This window comes from Aquarana catesbeiana, linkage group LG03 (assembly GCF_042186555.1).
Source record: "Aquarana catesbeiana isolate 2022-GZ linkage group LG03, ASM4218655v1, whole genome shotgun sequence".
Lineage (NCBI taxonomy): Eukaryota > Metazoa > Chordata > Amphibia > Anura > Ranidae > Aquarana > Aquarana catesbeiana.
The window spans coordinates 621,199,345-621,220,042 of NC_133326.1; the positions used below are offsets into that span (position 1 = coordinate 621,199,345).

The window sequence follows — 20,698 nt, forward strand, 5'->3', positions numbered from 1 at the left end:
TTCTCTGTCCTTCTCAATCTCTCCCCACTTGTCCCTCTTCTCCTTCTCCCCCTCTCCTTACTTCTAACTTGTAACTCCTCCTCAGTTCAACTGTTACCAAGTCATTTTTTCTTTAGTTATATGTGGACCCAGGGGCTCGCCTAGACCCATATCCGCTCAAGGGCCAGGTACTGTAATCCAGCCTGTTTAAATATATATATATATATTTTTTTTTTTCTGTCGCTGCGGGTCCTAGATTGTATTTCCTCTGTTTGCTAAACTATGGGTATACAGGAGCCCTTGTATTCGGTCTCTTTGACTGTTGGAATAATGACTTCTTTTGTTACTATATTCTTCTTGTTTCTGTATATTCTATGTTTAATAAAAAGATATTAAACTAACAGGCTTCCATTGCGCTTTGTGCTTGGACATGTTATCTGATTGCGAACATTACATGGCCAAGCACTGGGAAGAAATAAGAAAAGGTCTGGTGACTGGTCCCAATGTGGGCCATCAGTGGCTTCACCAGCATTGCTGGTGATGGTTTTTGTTAGGCTCCATGTACACGGGACGCTGAGGCAAAGTCCTCTGAGCGATTTGTTTTGACACATCGAAGCCAGCGTTTAAAACGTCCATTTAGCTGTGTTTGCATGCCGCGTTTTAACGGCGTTTTAACGGCGTTTTACTGCGTTTGCGTCGAACTGTTTTGTTAAGATAACATCATAAGACCCTCCCCAAGCTCAAAATACAGTATTATTTAACTATTTCAGCCATTTTGTGAGACCAGAGTGAGTAGCAGCAGCTGAGAGAGCAGCAGTGTACTTGTATTTAGCGTGTCACTTGCCACGTCACCTGCCACAAGTTGTGGATTGTCCACTTGCCTCGTCACCTGCCACAAGTTGCAGCTTGTCATTTGCCACGTCACCTGCCACAAGTTGTGGATTGTCCACTTGCCACACCCCCTGCCACAAGTTGCAGATTGTCCACTTGCCATGTCACCTGCCACAAGTTGTGGATTGTCCACTTGCCACGTCACCTGCCACACGTTGCGGATTGTCATTTGCCACGTCACCTGCCACACGTTGCGGAATGTCATTTGCCACGTCACCTGCCACAAGTTGTGGATTGTCCACTTTCCACGTCACCTGCCACAAGTTGCTTGTTCAAATCTAACATATGGGTCAAATTCCAATTATACTGTGGATAACAGCAATGCTAGTGGTGTATTGGATTGGATCATGGGCTCATTAGGGTATATAAATGGTCTATGAATCATTGCAAGCAATTAGAAGTTTTTAAAATATATTTTTTTAATGTTTTTTTTCATCATTTGCCATCATTTTTGAGATTTTTAATGTAAAAAAAAAAATAGGGCACCAAACGCTTACAAATGAAAACACGGCTAAACGCCGGTACCGCGTTTAGCCGCATTTGGCGTCTGAAACGTGGAAATCTTTGGCGTCTGAACTCAATTTTTTGCCTTCAAAGAAAGGCTGTTAAACGCAACTGCCTAAAAATGACTATAAACGAAACTGTGTACATGGTCACATAGGATAACATCGAATGAGTTCAGGGGCAGTTGAAGAAAACGTCCAACTGCCTCTGAAGGTTTGTTTAACAGCCTCAGTGTACATGAGGCCTTACTGTAACTCTTGCACTGGCAATCTGTACTTTTTTTTTTTTTTTTTTTTTTTAAGTGTAGAGGGGGAGTATCGAGCAAAAGAAGGGATTATAGCCAAGATGGAAGAAATGGTTTTATTGATGAAACTGTAGTACATTCACAATGCATTTGGGATTAAAAGCAATGGAATTGCACTCTCTCTTTTTTTCCCTTTTTTTTAGAGCGTTCCCCTCACCGGCCAATCCTTCAAGCTGGACTGCCAGCAAATACATCAGTTACTATTGGAAGTAATGCTGAGTTCTTCTGCAAAGTCTACAGCGATCCACAGCCTCACATACAATGGCTTCGGCACATTGAAATCAACGGGAGCAGAATAGCCTCCGATGGCTTCCCTTATGTAGAGATTCTGAAAGTAGGTACACTTATTTAATGTCCCCGAGTATGATAACATCTGGCTCTGGAAGTGATGGGGTTAATATAGGTAGCTGCTCCCGGTCTTTTTTAGTGTGAAAAGCCCGATGGAAAATCAGCCAACCAGATGCAGCACTTTTGAGTCTGCCGAATACAATTAGTCAGGGTCTGTATTATTTATTAACTTGGGGGGGGGGTTGCTAAATATAGACCCGTCTAGGACCATATCCTGACAACAGGCTCTGGCGCACTGACGCGATGTGACGGGGCAGTCTTCTCCTTCACATTGAATGAACCAGCAGGCTTGTCTTCTAGAGCCTGCTTCAAGTTAGAAAGTATTTTATTCATTCGCTAATGCTTTAAAATTGTATTGAGCTTTACAGTGTGTTCGGGAAGACAATAAATGTACTTTTAAATGTTTAAAATATGGTTTTCAGTGAGATAGATATTAGTAGATTTATTGCACATATCTAATGTAGGATCAGCTTTGTTGCACATATCAAAAGTTGAAGATCAACTGTAACCAGAACATATAGATTTGAGGGTAGGTAGGATTAGAACGTCTTAGTTTTCTTTTTATTGCTGTTTGTATCCACAGTGGAGAATTTGCCTCTCCTAGGGTTGGAGGGACAGAAAGTGGTGTGAGATCAGACCAAAAAATGAACGCCCCTTTTTTTTTTTTAGGGGAAGCCTTGCAAGATTTTTCTTGCTTCTATGTGCCTTCCTCTCCCAGTGATACCAGTTCCCCTTATTTCATGTCCTGGTGTCCCACTGTGAGGGATAATCTTCTTAGCTAGGGCACAGACTGTAAGAAAAATCTGACAAAGGTTCCATTTATCCAAAACTAAATTAAATGACATACTTTAAAGAGCCTATGTATCTATACTTGCATAAAGATGAAGATATTTGAGATTTATGTAGCCCTTTTGACTTTGTTTTGTCATATTACACAAAAGGTAACCCTAAAATGACAGCGGTAGTTGTATTTTTGTGGGGGCATTAAACAGTTCAGTGGTTCATTTGAAAATAAAAATGTAGTAAACTACAGCTTATCAATCATGCAATGTGGTGGCTGCATTAGTTTTTTCTTTTTTCCACCTCTGTTTCCACCTGGTGATCTGGCTAATAGCACATCTCCTCTATTAGAGTTCCCCCACTCTGGATAAAGGAGCACAGGGGGCACCTTTTGGACAGCAGCATTGTTAATATGGGGGGGGGGGGGGGGCGTGTTGGATGTGCTAGCAGATTTAGAGACACTAACAAACTAAACTTGAACTCCAGCTAACATTATTTAAAGTGGTGGTAAACTCTGTTCTACCACTTGTTCCGACAGGCAAGCCTGTAGTAAGGCTTACCTGTAGGTACTGTGAATATCTCCTAAACTTGTTTACACAGTTTAGGAGATATTCAGAGTGCATGCAGCCAGTGACGTTACCGGCGCATGCGCTCTGAAGGTCTGGCAAATGGTGCCGGACCTTTAGAGCCCGTGCCATAAACAGCGGCTCCCGTGTGCATGTGCAGGAGTGACATCATGGCACCCCTGGCCACCGGGGGAAGAAGTTGGCCCTCTCAGCGGTGACAGCGTGGCACTGGAGGGCTTTGTTCTAAGGTAGGTCTCTCATAATGTGCTAGTATGCAATGCACATTATGACATTGCCTTGCAGGGATTTTTTTTTTTTTTTCTCAATCAACTGCGATTTACTACTGCTTTACGCAGTTACAGCATTTTTATCTTTTTGTGATGAAGGTTTTACATAAAAGCTGTTCATAGTAAGCACCCCGTCAGTGGTAAATAATTTGTCTCAACACTGTCACTGCTACATCTACAGGGCAGCGTGTTCTGTTGAAAAAACAGATTACTGGCCAAATCAACAGATAAAAATAAAAGAAAGAAACCCTTTAAAAAGAAAACTAATGCAGCCATCGCATCTAAGAATTGGTAAGCAGCACTATAATAATTGCTTTTGGGTTTAATACCGCTTTAAATCAATGATTCATATGTGTTCAATGTCCTTTTAGTATGAATGCTGCTTAAATAACTAGGTTGCCCACAGAGTGTAAAAAAAAAAAAAAAGGTATTGTTTCATAAATAAATTGTTATCCGTTTTGGATAACCTACCAGGTAGCCGCTACAGATATTGTGAGCAGAGTAATCAGATTTCATAAATGCTCATTACCTGGTAAGCATCCCTTTTAAATATTGGATTCTGTTTTGAGAAACTGTTGTTAATACATGTGTCCAGCTTGAATTTTAAATGTAAGTAAGAGGTTTATGTACTCTGTAAATTATTATGTCTTATGAAATTTTGGGATACCCAAGACCAGATTTATTAAAATGTACAAAAGTGTCTGATTGCAACATTTATCTAAAGCTCCTGTAATGAAGAATTTGGAACGGGAATATGGCAGCTAGAAAATGTGGCTGTTATAAAGTATTGGAGCCCTGTATTAGATTGGATGCCTGCAGTTACGCTTCATGTAGGGACCTAACCTGGTGTGTAAGTAGGTGTGACCAGTCCTGTAGACAACTGTGTTCTTAAACTCAAGCGCTGTTATCTCAATTAAATTGGTTCTAAAGGCTGAAGGCTTTTTATCTTCATGCATTCTATGCATGAAGGTAAAAAGCCTTCAGAATGCAGCTCCCCCCAGTGATTCACACCACTCCTCCTCCACCTCAGTCAAGATGTGCTACCACCTAAAGCTGATCTCCATGTTGCCTGTCATTTTAAGCTGGTCCAAGCTATTTCCTTTACCAAATGCTACACTAGCTCTAAGCCAGTGGTTCTCAACTCCTGTCCTCAGGACCCACTAACAGGCCAGGTTTGCAGGATAACTGAAATACATCACAGGTGATATCATTTGCTGCTCAGTGATTGTAGTATTCTAGTCTGCATCTCCCCAAGGTAATACTTATAATCTGGCCTGTTAGTGGGTCCTGAGGACAGGAGTTGAGAACCACTGATCTAAGCACACTATGTCCTGCATGCTACATACAGCACACAGTGCTGGTTCCAGCCTTCAAGCTGAGACAAGAGACTCCCACCGACTCCTATTTTGTTCTGTTTGTGAGACTGGAAGTCTCTGTCTCAAACCCGGAACCTAGCACTGTGTGCTGTATGTATCCGAAGCACTTAGTGAAAGAAATAGTTCATTTGGACAAGCTTGGTCCAAACAAGCTATTTAAAGTCTCGGGAAACATGAAGATTAGCTTTAAAGGAGTTGTAAAGCCTTCTCTGCATTCTATACATTAAGGTGAAAAACTTTCTGTGCTGCAGCTCTCCCCCCCAGATCCTCCTTTTTTTTTCTTGAGCCCGATCCAATCCAGCGATGTGCAAAAGCGCAGCGACTCCAGCCGATGTCTCTCTCCTCATTGGACAGATTGATAACAGCACGAGCCATGGGCTCCTGCTACTGTCAATCAAATCCTGTGACCCTGGAGCAGGGGGTGGTCTGTGCTGCTGTCTGTGTCAATGGATGCAGCAGCAGATCTCAGGAACGAGCCCACATGGGTGCCCCTATGGAAAGCGGCTTTCCGTAGGGGAACCAGATTAAGAGGAGGGGCTTGGAGCGCTGGCGGGGGACCCCAGAAGAAGAGGATCAGGGCTGCTCTGTGCAAAACTATTGCACAAAGCAGGTAAATATAGGCATGTTTGTTGTTTTTTTTTTTTTTTTGTTTTGTTTTTTTTAAAAAGAAGGGTTACAACAACTTTAAGAAATTACTTGCACACCCTTCCTGAGGTTCAGGTATCTTAGATCTTTCCACTTCCTCACAATTACTCCATACAAGCAGAGACCTACCACATAGTGTTTTATTTTTTTTAAAAAACGTTAAAACACACTCACCTTCAACAGTGCACAATCTCTTGCACCTAGGTAAACCACAATAAAATGCCTATGGCATACAGCAGAAATCAGCATGAAAAAACTGTAATCTAAGTTGCTTCCTGATCGGTCTGACAGGTGATGCCTTTATACAGACAGTCAGCTCATATGCAGTGACCTCGTCTGTCCTTTCTGGACTGGCTGGAATATTTTTTTTTCTGTTAGTTGACATGGATTTACAGTAATAATGCCTAATGAATTTTATTATATTTGCTTTGATAATTTTCAGTCCCATCTCTTGCCTGCAGTTGAGCTGCAGAAAAAACAGTCTGTGATCCCACTTTTCTTTGTGTTTGATAATCCAATATAGGTACACTTTCTAATTTACTGTGGAAAACCCTTTTAAAGGCTGTATTTGAATTTTTAAAAGAAAAAGCTAAACACTGCCTCTGTATGCAGCAGCATGCTACGCTATGGCCGATTAGCCGTGGCCAGAAATACTGTCCATAAACCAAACTGTCTGTGTCCGGTGCTGGTCAAGAGCTCTGTTTGCATGTGACTGCTTGGATGTGAACCGTGGTGGTGCCAGCCATTCATTTATACAGTGACCACACCGTTCCATTCTGCATACAGTGTGTGCACGAAGCTGTTCTCTGCCAACAAGAATCTGCTGGCAGATACCCGTGTGAAGGAGGCCTCTGATACAAGTGCCTGAACTATGCAATTTACTTATATTCAAAAATTCTATTGCATCAGACAAGTAGGAGCATTGAAGACATGTTCTCCACTCTTCCAGGTGCCAGCATATTGCCTACTGTTACTATATTTATGTAAAATTAAAAAGCCAAAAGCAGATGCATACATTCAGTAGCTTGCAAGTATCCAACTAATGCTGGGAATAATAGGCAACTTAGAAGTGTGGCACAGGTGACTTTTTAGTAAATCTGGCTCTTGGTTTGTGGGAAATATCAGCTCTGTGTTTGTTGCTGTGTTGACACCCTGATGTATTCGGTTTATTTCAGCACTCTGGGATTTATAGCTCAGACGCAGAAGTTTTGACCCTGTACAATGTGACAGAGGCAGAGAGTGGGGAGTACATATGTAAAGTGTCCAATTATATTGGTGAGGCCAATCAGTCTGCGTGGCTTACCGTCACCAGACCCATGACTCAAGGTAAAAAAAAATTTGGTGGCACCTCCTGAGCTAAATTAAGTCAAATAAACTAGGCCTTTGGGACAATTGCTCTCCAAAAACCAGTTGGTGGGCATATTGTACATCTACCCCCTTTTTTTTTTGTCTGCTTTATTTCCATGGAAAAATACTTTTGCGTGTGGCCTGGTTTAGTTTCAGCAATCTTTCTTTCTCTCTTACTCTCCTGTCTGTGTTCTGAACTCTTAATAACTGTATACTTTGCTCAGCTGCTTCCAGGACCCCTTCTGGAGGGAAAAAAAACTTTTTAATTATATGTAATGCCTTCCTGCAGAAAGATACTTTAATCTTTACTATGACACTACTTCCTGTTACTGCTGGAATCTAGAAATTATACACATCGTAACAGTCCATCTGGAAATTAAATAGGTCTCTGACTATCAAGAGTGGAAAACATGTTCTGTTCCAGAATGAACAGCTTTTCAGAAAGTTTGAAGGGCTTGGCTGTCTTCCTTGGTTCTTGGAATGGACTACTGTCATATCAGTCAGTGCAGATGATCCAAAATGGCTGTGAGAGGAAGTAGTGTAATTTTATTTCATGCTGCAAAATTATGGTGTCTGAACAATGTCCTTAAATTTACTTTTTGTTCCAAATTGTGACTTAGAGGTCATAAACTCCCTGATCATGCCCTAACACATTAAGATTTGAAAATAAATATTTTGGATTGAGTAGCTGATGGTTAAATTCCCTGCATAGATTTTGTCTTATGGCAGAGAACTATCTTGCCTTATTGTCCTGTAGAGACAAAAGGAAGTAAAAGAAAATCTCCCCAAAGTAAAGCCAGTCATACATGGATCGAAATTAGTCCGTCCAGTTCAGTAGGGACCAGCCAAAATTCAATCAATGTATGGTCTAGCTGGTTGTACACAAGTCGATCAACTTGTGTAAAACTAGCCTGTTGGGTTCTTCCTAAGCGATCAATGCTGCAAGCTATAGCCGGCAATAGCCTTGCCTGCCAGCAGAATACAATAGCGCAATGGGAGTGATTCCCTTATCCACACTGAATTTAAGGATGAGGGAATTTTTTTTTTTTTTTTTTCGTTCAACTCACTGCACGAATGAAAAAAAAAATAAATCCTGTATGGCCTGCCTAAGGGAAATCCCTTCTTAGTCATTACCAACCCAAGTGTTCCTATTGGACAATTGCACCTATTCCTTTTTTGGTGGTGGCAACAAATTTTAATATTTTCCACATTTTTAGTCCAAGTGACAGCGGTCACCAGCACAAATAGTGTATGTGAATTTCCCCAGCAGGAACAGACCCAACAAAATCTGGTTCTAACCCTATTCCACTCCCCCACACTTCAAGCCCAGGAATCGGGTTGCCAAAGCACTGACAATAGGGATTATGACACTTCTAGAGGCATTTCTATCAGAAAAAGTAAACTCAAGCATCCTAGGTGAAGAGCATTTTATGGAAAAAATTACTGCTTGTTGGGGCTCCCAAAACTGTAGAAAATATTAAATAAACTACATTTTCACATTCCATCCCACCTATAACACAAGCGTGGGTTTTAGGAGCACCCTACTACTAAATTTCTCTTAACTGGCTTACAAATTCTGTATAGTTTTATCGCCTGTGATTTCTTTTTTTTTCTACTAGAGTTAGCTCTAGTAACTCTATTAACCTATTCTAATCTACAATAACATTGCTAGAGTGAGATCTTAATAAACGTAGGTTTTCAAAATTCATAAGGCTCCTCTAAATTTTTCCAATAGTTGCATTTGTGTATAACAAAGATCTTAATGGCATGGAATACTACACATTCTTAGTTGAGATGCAGACTTACCCTTTTCTTTGCTTTCTCTATCATCCTGTTTTTCAGAAATGAACAAGGCCATAATGCTTGGGTTTCATTTTTCCATGTGTTTAATCTCCAGCATGTTATGAGTGGGCAGGAGGTCTCAATTTTGGTGACGGGTTTAACTTGAGTTAGCTTCTCTTTAGGCCAGGCTTAAGGGTATATGTATTCCTTAAATCTTCTAACAAGATTTCTTCCAGTGGTTTCTTTTCTTTGTCCTTGGCACCATCTGGTTCCAGGACAATACCTGCCCACACCTCTTCTGGTTCTCATGGCATTTCGCTTGTCCATCTCCCCCCTTCCCTTCTTCGATGCTGTTCTCTGTAGACTGCAGGAGTCAACACCACCGACAAGGAGATGGAGGTTCTCCACCTGACGAATGTCACTTTTGAGGATGCTGGCCAGTATACCTGCCTGGCCGCTAACTCCATTGGGCTCTCTCACCATTCTGCATGGTTGACCGTTCTTGAAGGTATATATGGTTCTATTCTGTCCTCTCCTCTTAAATGTTACATGCATTTCTGAGTCAAAAGGTACCATCTTTCAATGCAAAAATACTCTTTTAGTTAAACTAGACTGCAATGTGTGCTATAATTTTGCAATGATTTCTACAAAGAAATGACTAAGAGAAGAAATGGTTTTAAAATGAAGTACTATTTTCTGTAACTGCTCTTCCCCCAGCTGGGAGGATTTAAAACAAATTAACAGAAGTGTGAGGTTTCTCATAATTCCCTCTTAAGGACACAACTACGGTTAATAAATATATATATATATATATATATATATATATATATATATATATATATATATATATATATATATATATATATTTATGTTTGTGTGGTGAAGATTATGGTCCATAAACAACACTGATAAATGTACACTTTTGGAGCTCTGTTAAGTTGAGCATCACTCATCTAGAATATTTTGACAACTGTTAAATAGTTCTCATTGAGTAAAAATGGGACATACAAAACAATGCTCATTTTTCTAGACAAGAAATTTGCTATAGGAAAGGTTTCCTATCCAGAGAACTATCAAGTCCCAAGTTACCTCTGTCATTCCATGTCCTCTCCAGTTTCCCGTCTGCATCTTTCATGTCCTGTGTACTTACCCCTATCCGTTTTAATATGTTCCTGTTATTTGCCCTTTCCTTCCCTCATTTTATCAACTTTGATTCCTTAACAGACTAAGACTTCATGTATACTAGCAGCTCATAAACGTGAGTTTAGGAGCTTTTGGCATTTTTTTTGCCAAAGCTCCCAAACTCAACTCCATAAAAGCCAATGTGTCCATGTATACACTAGCTTTTAGCAGAGTTTAGGAGCTGCTGCAGTTAGGTGAGGTTCAACCTCTCTTCTGAACGCAGAAGAATCGCATTCAGGATAGGAACGTTTTGACCTCTGGCTGCGGGAAAATGTAAAACGGTAAATGTAGGCATGGTGTACATGAAGCCTTAAAGCAGCACTCCAGGATTTAAAAAAAAAAAAAATTAGTACACCCCCCACACAAAATACTAAACAGTTATTACATTTGTGAAATTTCTTATCCTTTAAGAGATATGACTGATTGAATTTTCAGGAAATCAGCTCTTTGATTCAAAAAATGCATCATCTTTTCTGGCAGGGAGGATCTCTTAGAACAGTGATTGCATCATATCCTCTTCTCTCTCTCTCTCTCTCACTAACTATAATCAGACTACATTCCCCATGAATCCTGGGGATGGGAATGAATGTGGGAGGTACACTAGGCTTGTACATGAAAACGTGAACTCTCCTACTTCAACACAAATCACACCCCTCATTCTGCAGCCAGTAAGCCATACATAACACACAGTATGATAGGTTACAGCCTTATAAATGCAAAGCATTTTAATATAAATGCATATTATAATAATATTAATTTAATACATTTAATACATTTAACCACTGAGGCTCGATTCACATCTATGCATGTTGCTTTTGAGCGTTTTTTGGAGTTTTTTTTTTTGTGATGCTTGCCACATTTTTGAGCAGCGTTTTGACGCGTTTTGCTTTTTTTTTTTTTATTTATTTTTTTTTTTTTTTAGTTTTTTTAAGACTGTATACAGTCTTAAAAAAAAAAAAAAAAAAAAAAAAACACGCATCAAACGCTGCAAAAGTGCTACACTTGCGTTTTTGATGCTGGTCCATTGAATTCTATTACATGCAAAACGCTGCATTTTGCGTGAAAAAAAGTCCCTGACCCTTTCCAAAAACGCAGAGGTACAAAAAGGCATTGATGTGAACATATTCCATAGGAACCCATGTTAAAAAATTCTTCATGCAAAATGCATCAAAAAACGCGCTAGTGTGAATGGAGCCTTAAGGACCGAGCCTCTTTCTGAGATTTGGTGTTTTACAAGTTAAAAACTGTTTTTTTTTGCTTGAAAATTACTTAGAACCTCCAAACATCCTTTTTTTTTTTTTTTTTTTTCAACACCCTAGAGAATAAAATGACGATTGTTGCAATACTTTCTTTCACACCGTATTTGCGCACATATGCGTTCGCTTCTGCACTTCCGCCCTGCAATGGTATTGAGATAGGTGGGAGCCATCTTCCCCTCACTCATCTCCATACCTAACAGAGAAGGATCTGATCACCTCCGCTTCTACCAGCGGCTACGGTAAGCGGCGGAGGGCACCAGAGAGTTGTAGGAGAGGGGAGCCCCTCTCCCGCCCACGATAAAAGTTATCTCATGGCAAATCTGCTGCTGAGACCACTTATCTGAAACTGGACCGCTCACTGAAGAAGAGGATACCAGGGTTATGGTAGCTTCAAAGTGCCGACGTATATCGTCGTGAGCCGGTCCAGAAGTGGTTAATGCATTTAATATAAATGCAAAACAGTGTCGCTTGTCAGGGACCACCAGTGTCGCAGCCACCAGTGCCGCTTGTCAGTGATCACCATGTCAGGGACCATCAGTGTGGCAAGTTGGGGACCACCATGTTGGGGACCACCAGTGCCGCTTGTCGGAGACCACCATGCCAGGGACCACCATGTTGGGGACCAGCAGTGTAAAGCCGGGATTATTATCAGAAATCACTATTTTTTTTTTTAGCGCTGTGGTGCCTGTAAAGCACTTCAGTGTGAAAGGGGTCTTAACCTAATTCTTATTACCCTTAACACTATCCTAACATGTAACCCCATCTATCCCACAAAATGTGGTTTTCAGGTGTTTAAGATTCCATCTACCGTACATTGCTAATAGAGGAAAGGAAATAAGTATTAAAATCCCCTTTAACAACTCTCACTACTCATCTGTATCGGTAATAAAACCGCTTTTTGTTCTTGATACTAGGTTGATTGCTTATATTCTTTTAGATGTGTTTATTACACAGTCCAAGGGGAAATAATTAAACCATTTCTAGGAAGAGTTGCTTTATGAAAAGTTGAGTTTAATTCCCATTCTCATATCAGCTGAAGGCTCCTGTGTTGCCTTGAGACACATTTCTGATTAAAATCAAATTTTCTAATTTTGCAAGTTTTGTTTTTATGTGGGTTAGCCCCCTCTAAACATAAATTAGACTGAAGTATAGGCAGAATAATATAACATTTTTTTTCTGGAAGTCATTCCACCTACTTTTATTTCCTAAAAGAAAATGCCAGCACGATTGATAAATGAGTTGTACTGTGGCAAAGCCTAAAAAATACAGATGATGCTTTTTTTGGGCTGAATATATTTAGTGTTGATTTTGAAGACTTAAAGTGGATGTAAAACCTCACATATACCCAGTGAAGTGAACAGCCTCAGATTATACACAGGGATGAAACAAATCTCCCTACATAAGTTTTATGTGTATATCTGCTGTCTTCAGCTTTATGCATTCTTTGGAAAGTGCACATTGTGATAGATTTTTTTCTTCCTGTTCAGCACTGAGTGTGAAGTCTGGGCATACAGCCAAGACAGTTGATTGGAGGAAAGGCACACACCCCCACTCCACATTGGCAACGGAAGGAAGGAATGTGCAGAGCTTTGCTGTGAGAAGGCAAGCTGTCTGCTACTCTATTTATAGAAACTTCCTACGACACAAACTTTAAGCTGCTTTTCTCTCCTGTGTCGGAGAACTTGTCAGAATCGGGCTGATAACAGAGCTACGGAGCAGGAGAAAGCCTGCTTTGGAGAGGGATAAGAAAACACTATAAATATGTGCCCAGCTCAAATTTCATGAATCTGTTTTACATCTGCCTTAAGCCTGGTACACACTACCATTTTTTTCTGGTGCGAAAAAAATGACAGCTCAGGTCGGGAGCCACTGCACTAACAATGTGAGTTTAGTCCAGCGATTTCCCCCGCTGAGCTGTTGTCTTCTGACAGGTGGACGGCCCCTCCGCCAGAACACTTCGATCAGCCATTGGCTGAGAGCGCTGATCGGGAGTCGTCGACTGCTTTTTTTTTCCAGCATGCACGTCCGACAGACCAACATACACACGGGCTGAATGTCAGCCGGTGTTTTTCGTACCATCAAATCGCTCCTGACATTCTGCCTGTGTGTACGGGGCTTTACATTACAGCAGGGCTGGACTGGGGCAAAAATTTGGCACTGGACTTCATCTAGACTGGCCCACTTTAATTTTGCAAACACGCACAAAAACAGTATATAAACTATATGCAATTGTGCAAAACAAGCCTCCCCCTTACATCAGGGTCCCCAGAGATCCTTTCCTTGCATCGGTGTCCCCAGAGAGCCTCCCCCACCTACATCGGTGTCCCCAGAGAGCCTCCCCCACCTACATCGGGGTCCCCAGAGAGAGGGCGGGCAGTGAGGGATAATGTAATCTCTCTGCTGCCTGTGCCTACACAGTGAGGGCGGAACAGCGGTGATGCAGGGCGGGCGGTGCTGTCTGCCCGCTCTCCCATGCGGTCTGCCGCATAGCTGCAGAGTGGCCACAGCCCGGTAGTGGTTGGGGACACCTGGGACTCGGGGCTATGGGTCCCAGAATCAGGGCTATAGCCTCAAAAGCCACCCCCTAGCAACACCACTGGCTGTCACTGAAACCAGCCCACTGAGCCATCAGCCCATCGGGATACTCCCGGTAGTCCGATGGCCAGTACATGCCTGCATTACAGTACAATGTATGGCGAAAAGTATGTAGACCTACGCCAATCCTAATAAACATCTTTGAGATGAATTGGAACACTAATTGTGAGCCAGGTCTGTTTGTCTAATGTCAGCTGGACAAAAAGACCAATGCTGCAAAAATGCTGCTTCTGTGCTGTTAATATTAGTTAACCTTAAATATATACAGTATATTAACTATACATAAAAGGGAAAATTAGATCATTTTTAATGATTTTGTTTAGTACGGAACAATTATACTGTAAATCCTAAATCAAAATCTTCACTTATAAACAGGGTAAAATATCTAATTTATATGTCAGAATGGCCGCAACCAGGCAGTATTTGGAGTACAAGTAGAGTGTGTTGAGTTTACAGCTCCTTATATTATCGCACTAGTAGATACTATGCGTTTTAACTTCAGTGTGAACAAATTGTCTGATTTATTTACAACTTGGTAAATAGAGCGTTTAATGGGCCCTTGTGACCTGTATTGTCCTGCCTTTACTCACAGCTGGAGGATTGCTCTGAAAGTTACAGATTAATAATGTTTCACTTTGAAATGTCCCCTAGTCTGTTGTCCTTTTGGCTCATATGAAATGCATGTGTTTTGTCAGTGCTCCAGTGTTTAGGAGGGTTATAAAGCCAGTTCTGTTTGTTAATATTACAACAATGTGCATGTATTTGTGCCGAAGAGGTCAATGGAGCCGGTTTACAATAAATTAAACTACACAAGTTGGCTTTATTAACCCAAACAGACACTGGAAGTACCAAAATGTTGATGGGATTTTCTTTCTTTTCTATCCATCTTGCGGATATGGCATCTATCTTTTCTCTATTGTTCTGCCATATATTGTATTTTCTGTCCATCTTCATTTTGTTTTTGCTTTTGTTGTACATGTATGCTTAAATTTTAGTGTTTGTGTTTTTTTTTTTTTTTTTTTTTTACTCGTGTGTATCTGTAATACATTCATTTGTCTTAGCTCAAGGCAAAATAAGTTACTTTAAAGTACACCTGTCATGATGGAACTATGTTGGCTGTTTCCATTTCCATATAATTGACTGGTTTTTAAATGGCTTGCCCAACTAGCTCCTATAAGTGTGATAGTTTAGTATCCACAAAATGATGACCATACGGTGTGTTTCCAGAATGGCTTTTTGGGTTTGCTGCTTACAAGTATTAGTCAGAGACGGCAATACAACTAGCATTTTTATAAAGATGCCAGCAATGACTGCCCCTCTGTCTAGTTCTCTCATGAGAGGTGTGCTGCATTTTAAATTGGTAGTTCAGCCATAATCGTAAATTGCAGTTTGTATTACTAGTATTTTCTGTTACTCAAGGAGCAGTATAAATGCATAGGTTACCTATAGTTACAACAAGGTCCAATGTATTTATTGTGGGTTTTTTTTTTTTTTTTTTTTGCGTGCTCAGAGTTCAGCTTCAAACTAATAAATAAAACATTTTATAATCTATACACTTTAAATAGGGTCACGTGTCTCTGTATTAGCTCTCTAGTACTATTACATATTTCTCACTGCCCCCTTACTCTAAATGATTTAAGGCTTTGTGGATAAGGAGCTGTGAACAGTATTTACAGCTTGGTTACAAGTTTATGCATGGCCACATTTTTAACCATAAGTAATTCAGAACACATTTATACAAATGTATTGATTGCGCTTTTATAACAATAACTCTCTCATGTACATGGGCACAGCTGTGGATGAGAAACCGGCACACATGACCTCCTCACTACACCTTGAGATTATCATTTACTGCACGGGAGCTGCCATCGTGTCTGCCATGTTTGTGACCATCATTATCTTCAAGATGAAGCATCCTTCCAAGAAGTCTGACTTCAACAGCCAGCTGGCTGTCCACAAGCTGGCCAAAAGCATTCCACTGCGCAGACAGGTAACAGAAAGTATATAGGGGGTTTACATGCCTTACACACCACACATAGATCAGTTCTGATAGTTGCAACATACTAAGTTTAGCATGGTGAAACTAAGTTCACAGCGCTTTGCAGAGGACATAGACTATTTATATCAGTTCTTATAACAGGGGAGTTTACAGTCTAGTATTGCTACTGCAGTCATATGGACTTGCACATAGAATGCTGGGTCTAGTTTGTGAGTAAGCTTACCTGCATAACTTTGGGTTGTGGAAGAAAACTCCTATACCCGGGATCTCCAAACTTTCTAAAGAAAGGGCCAGTTTACTGTCCTTCAGACTTCAAAGGTGCCAGGCTGTGCCCAGTGGGAGTAAACAATGCTGATCTTTGGTATTAGGGGGAGAAGTAGTTGGTATCACTGGGAGGAATAGTGCCCCATTTTTGTTAGTGGAACTATGCCCTTTCATTGGTGTCAGTGGAAGCAATCCTGCCTCGTTGGTTTCATTGGCAAGAATAATGCCTCATGGGCTGGATAAAGGCAAGTAAAGGGCAACAGTTTGGAGACCACTGTCCTATACCAACGGCAAACTTGTGAAAACCACCAAACAAAAGAGAAAACACTGCAGGCCAGTTTCAGTTTAAAATGTCTTGATTTCACTTGAAAGTCTGATCTCCTCACCTGGGATCCTTGTTTTCTGATGTCGTGGTTGGTTGAAATGCTTTAGTAAGTGAGGGTCCCAGGTGGGTGTTTGCTCCATATTGTTTGGTGAACGTTTAAGTGGAGATAGGCTTAGAAGTTGTGCCTGCGCCCAAGGTGGAAAGAAAATATTTATGCATGGGGTTTTGAAGGGGTATTGATTTGTTTTCTTTAAATTATGCAAACGTGTAGAGAACACGTACTCTACATGCAGATCATGTCCTGGGTGTGATTTACAAGCAATAAACCTGACCCACTTAGCTACTGAGCTGTTTAACTCACTCATTTTATGAATCCATAAAATAAAAATTTATAAAGAAGAACTCTTGAAAATATAATTGAAAAGGAAAGTGGTTTTGGCTTTTTTTTGTATAATTTTTGAGTTCTGTGCTTCTGGTCATTGCTATTTTATGAATGGAACTTGTTGATACTAATGCTGACCCAATGGACTTTCATGGCAGTGGCTAATTCCATAATAAAAAAACTGCAGCTTAACAAAATCAACTATACCATAGTCAAGAAAAGACTGAATCAAACTGATTTTACATTGATCCTCATTTTAATTAAATTAACCCCAGTATTTTTTTAAATAAAAACTTTAAAATTACTCTGTTGCTAAAATAAATCCTCCTGCAAGGAATACATGGGATACTCTCCCCTCCTGCCGTCCATCTCTGCAGTATTGAAGAGAAAGCAGCCACTGAAGATCCTCCAGAAACAGATGCTACTAGGAGTTTCAATTACCTGGTCTTCCACAATGTGCTCTGGTTTCTTCTGCTGCCTCCTGTGTCGCTACAAGACACAGTACCAGTGGATGTATCAAGTATCCAATACTTTGGAAGTGTTTGGAATCTGCAGCATGTTCAGTGGGAGCTTTCTCTTCAACACTGCAGAGATGGGCAGCAGACAAGGTGTGTATCCCATCCCTTCTTTGCAGAAACCTCTATATTTTGAAAATGTATTTTAACAAATAAACACATCAATATTTTTCACCCAAGATTTACTCCTTTTTCTAATGGAATCTTATACACGGTAAATATTGTGTCAAAAGTTTTAAAAATAGACTCCTAAGTGTTATGTGACTAAAGCAGACCATACACTTTGTGTGTGCAATCTCATTTAGGTTCACCAAAACTGCAGTATGTAAAGTAAGCTTCTACCAAAGCAACTTGTTAAGTTTGTTTAGAATCAGGCAGGCTCATGCACTACTACTAGCTGCTGTTAAAGCTGAAAATAAATTGTGAGTTTTAGGCTGGCCATGAATGGAGCAAAGTTTGACCAGTTCCTGGTAAATCAGCCAAAATTCACTTTGTGGGTGGCCCTGTGTTAGCAGCCTTTGACTGAAAAATCGAGGGAGCCAGCAGTAAATTGTCAGTTGAACCGTACCTGCACCCTATCAGATGCAGGTACAGTTTAGGTATTTTGACATCCAGTTGGGCCGGCTGTGAAAATACAATAGCCACAGCGGGAGACTCGTCCTTTCGTGCCGTTTAGCGTGGATGAAGGAATCTATAGGTATCTGTAGATTTCTTTAATTCAGCCTGCGGGCTGAACAAAAATGTTATATGTACATGGCAAGTTAATGACTATCTGGTTTATTAAGTTCAGCAGTGCAAGAAGCAATGAAGATGTACTTCGACCGTTAGCATACAGAAGTCATATCAATAAAAGATCACTTCTAAATGGTTGATATGGTTACTGCGCTTTGCCTTTAGGGTCTAATAACAAATGTTTTTCCAAATCACAATAGTTCTTTCTTAAACAAAATCTGCCCTTTTTGTAGCTTTACTTTCCCAATACTCTTCTGGCACAATCACTTTTTTCAGCTGTTGCTTAAAATAACTTCTTGCACAATCCCTTTCCGTCCATACTTCCTTCACAACACCTCCAGGTAAATACTTTTATCTCTGACTCATTCCCAAACTCTGTGTCACTACCTGACCTATTGACCACAGGGCTATTTACCGTTGCAGCTTTTCCAATATTTGTTCTAAGAGAAACATAATTGTAGCAGTAATGCTAGATGTGAACACATCCGTTTCTCCGTATGGATGTACCCACAGAGCTGCTGCCACCTACACACCAGTACACAGTAAAAAAGCACTTTTAAGTGTAAGATATGTAACATATTTATTTTGTGATGTAAATTGTGTATGTAGGAAAGGGAATTGCTCGTTGGCCTAAGCATTGTGCACTGTGAAGCTACACAATGTTAAAGAGGCAAAATATGAAATGTTCTTTTAAAATTCAAAGAGCTTTTATGGGATCGTAGACACTAGGCAGTAATGCCTGGGCATAAAGAAAAACACAAAATAACCAGATTCTTTTATTCAACATATTTATTGGATAAAATTTGGCCGCAGCTTGTATTATTGGTTTACATACAGATTAAATTAAATATCAATTGATCATATAAATTCAACTCAGCATTGAATAACTTTATACACCAAACTTTAAGAAGACAGCTCAGCTACTAAGACTCAAGCTGAATAAACAATCAGACTTCAATTTTATTTAACACCACTGCCCCCTCTTAACTTTAAAAAGAGGGACCGTACCACATAATAAAGCCGCGACAAAGGCAGGGGGGTGGAAAGTTCCGCTGGACGATCCTCCTCAGGCGACTGGCTACAGACCCAACAAGTCTACCATTTTTATGGATACTCCCAGGAATTCAAGAACATTCCAGGGGGTCATCTGACATATCAAGACAGAGTAACCCTAACTTTCCAGAAGGTTCCAGAACAGCTGACTGGAATAGCATGTCACAGACTCTCCCACTGTTTTATACAGCGGGAGACCTTGAAACTGCTACTGCCATCATGATCCCATAAGGAAAAGGGGGGCCTTAACAGGCATACCCTCTTTTTCTTATATTCTTAGAGCATCATCATCAGAGCATATACAGTATCATAGAGCATCATCCTATATCATCCTTTTCATGTATATGCATATGGTTGGAAAATGTCAACATTTTTCAACTGTATAACAGTTTTGTTTTTTTCTTAAGAATGGAAGGTTTGGCAGTTCTTATATTATTATTTGTACGGCCTAAAGTATTTTCAGCAATTGACAGGCCTACATTTTTTAGAACACATCTGATTATTTACAGCTGCTTTGTTTATTCTGTACATAAGGTAACCTGCTGTTATTGGTCTCCCCCATTACAGGTATCTGCAGATTCCAGCTCTTCAATGAATTCTGGAGTAATATTGATTAGGCCTTCTCGACTGTCTTCAAGTGGAACACCAATGTTAGCTGGTGTATCTGAATATGAGCTTCCTGAAGACCCCAGATGGGAAGTAGCAAGGGACAGGTGAAGAACCATAAATGACTGCACTTTCATTTTGTTTAACTTTTGTTCAATCTTTTTTCTGTCTATCCACATATGTTTTGCAAACGCAAATATGTTTTTACATAGGTTAGTCCATGGGAAGCCACTTGGAGAAGGCTGCTTTGGACAAGTAGTTATGGCAGAGGCTATTGGGCTAGACAAGGAGAAACCAAACAGGATCACAAAAGTTGCAGTCAAAATGCTTAAATGTAAGTTGTTTTATCTTTTATCAAGAGTTTAACAAAGTTGAAGACCTATTTTGCACCTTGTAAAGTAATGTTTGGCCAGAAGTGTACATTCTCCCTTTTGAGAGCTGCAACAGTATTTCAGTTGTTCCATTTCAGTTTGTGTAACCCTACAGACAGCCAAGACAGCACATAACAATGGTAATTCCTGCACAAGTGATGACATGGCTGACATACCATCCCTTTTTCATAAAACTGCCCCTCATGCGTGTTGCAGCAGGGAGCTTTACTACACCTGCCAAAACACCTGAATAAAGTAGGTTGAACCTCACCAGAGGGGATGGGTCTTTATTGCACCATTATAAAAGCATGGAACATTAGCTGATGTTCACACAAATAAAATCTTAGGCAGGCCATAGATGATTTGATTTTCTTGCCTTTAACGATGGGTATCGATCAACGTATTGATTGACTTGGGTACGATCAGCCTGCCCATACATGTTTTGAATCTATGGCTGACTTTAGTGAGAATTGATATATCTGTGGTAGCAGGGATCCTGCATAATGAAAGGAGGTGGCATATCTAAAAAGCGACAAGTGGGCCATCACCAGTTCAATGGCTATAGGTTGCTCATTTATCTTCTAGTGATAAAAAAACTACAAGAAA

At 40.3% G+C, this 20,698-nt stretch overlaps 1 protein-coding gene across 5 annotated transcripts in view; it reads left to right on the top strand.

Moving 5' to 3' along the window:
• The window catches only part of FGFR1 (fibroblast growth factor receptor 1), a 131,846-nt gene that overhangs the window by 98,838 nt on the left and 12,310 nt on the right, over window positions 1-20,698 (top strand). For 2 of the 5 annotated variants that reach the window (XM_073622331.1, XM_073622336.1), the window contains 5 exons: window positions 1,822-2,012; window positions 6,856-7,006; window positions 15,639-15,841; window positions 19,683-19,828; window positions 19,934-20,055. In XM_073622331.1, coding sequence (XP_073478432.1) covers window positions 1,822-2,012; window positions 6,856-7,006; window positions 15,639-15,841; window positions 19,683-19,828; window positions 19,934-20,055 — 813 coding nt within the window. Of the gene's footprint in view, window positions 1-1,821; window positions 2,013-6,855; window positions 7,007-9,172; window positions 9,318-15,638; window positions 15,842-19,682; window positions 19,829-19,933; window positions 20,056-20,698 lie in introns of all 5 variants that reach the window. The other 3 variants (XM_073622333.1, XM_073622335.1, XM_073622332.1) reach the window with 3 other exon arrangements.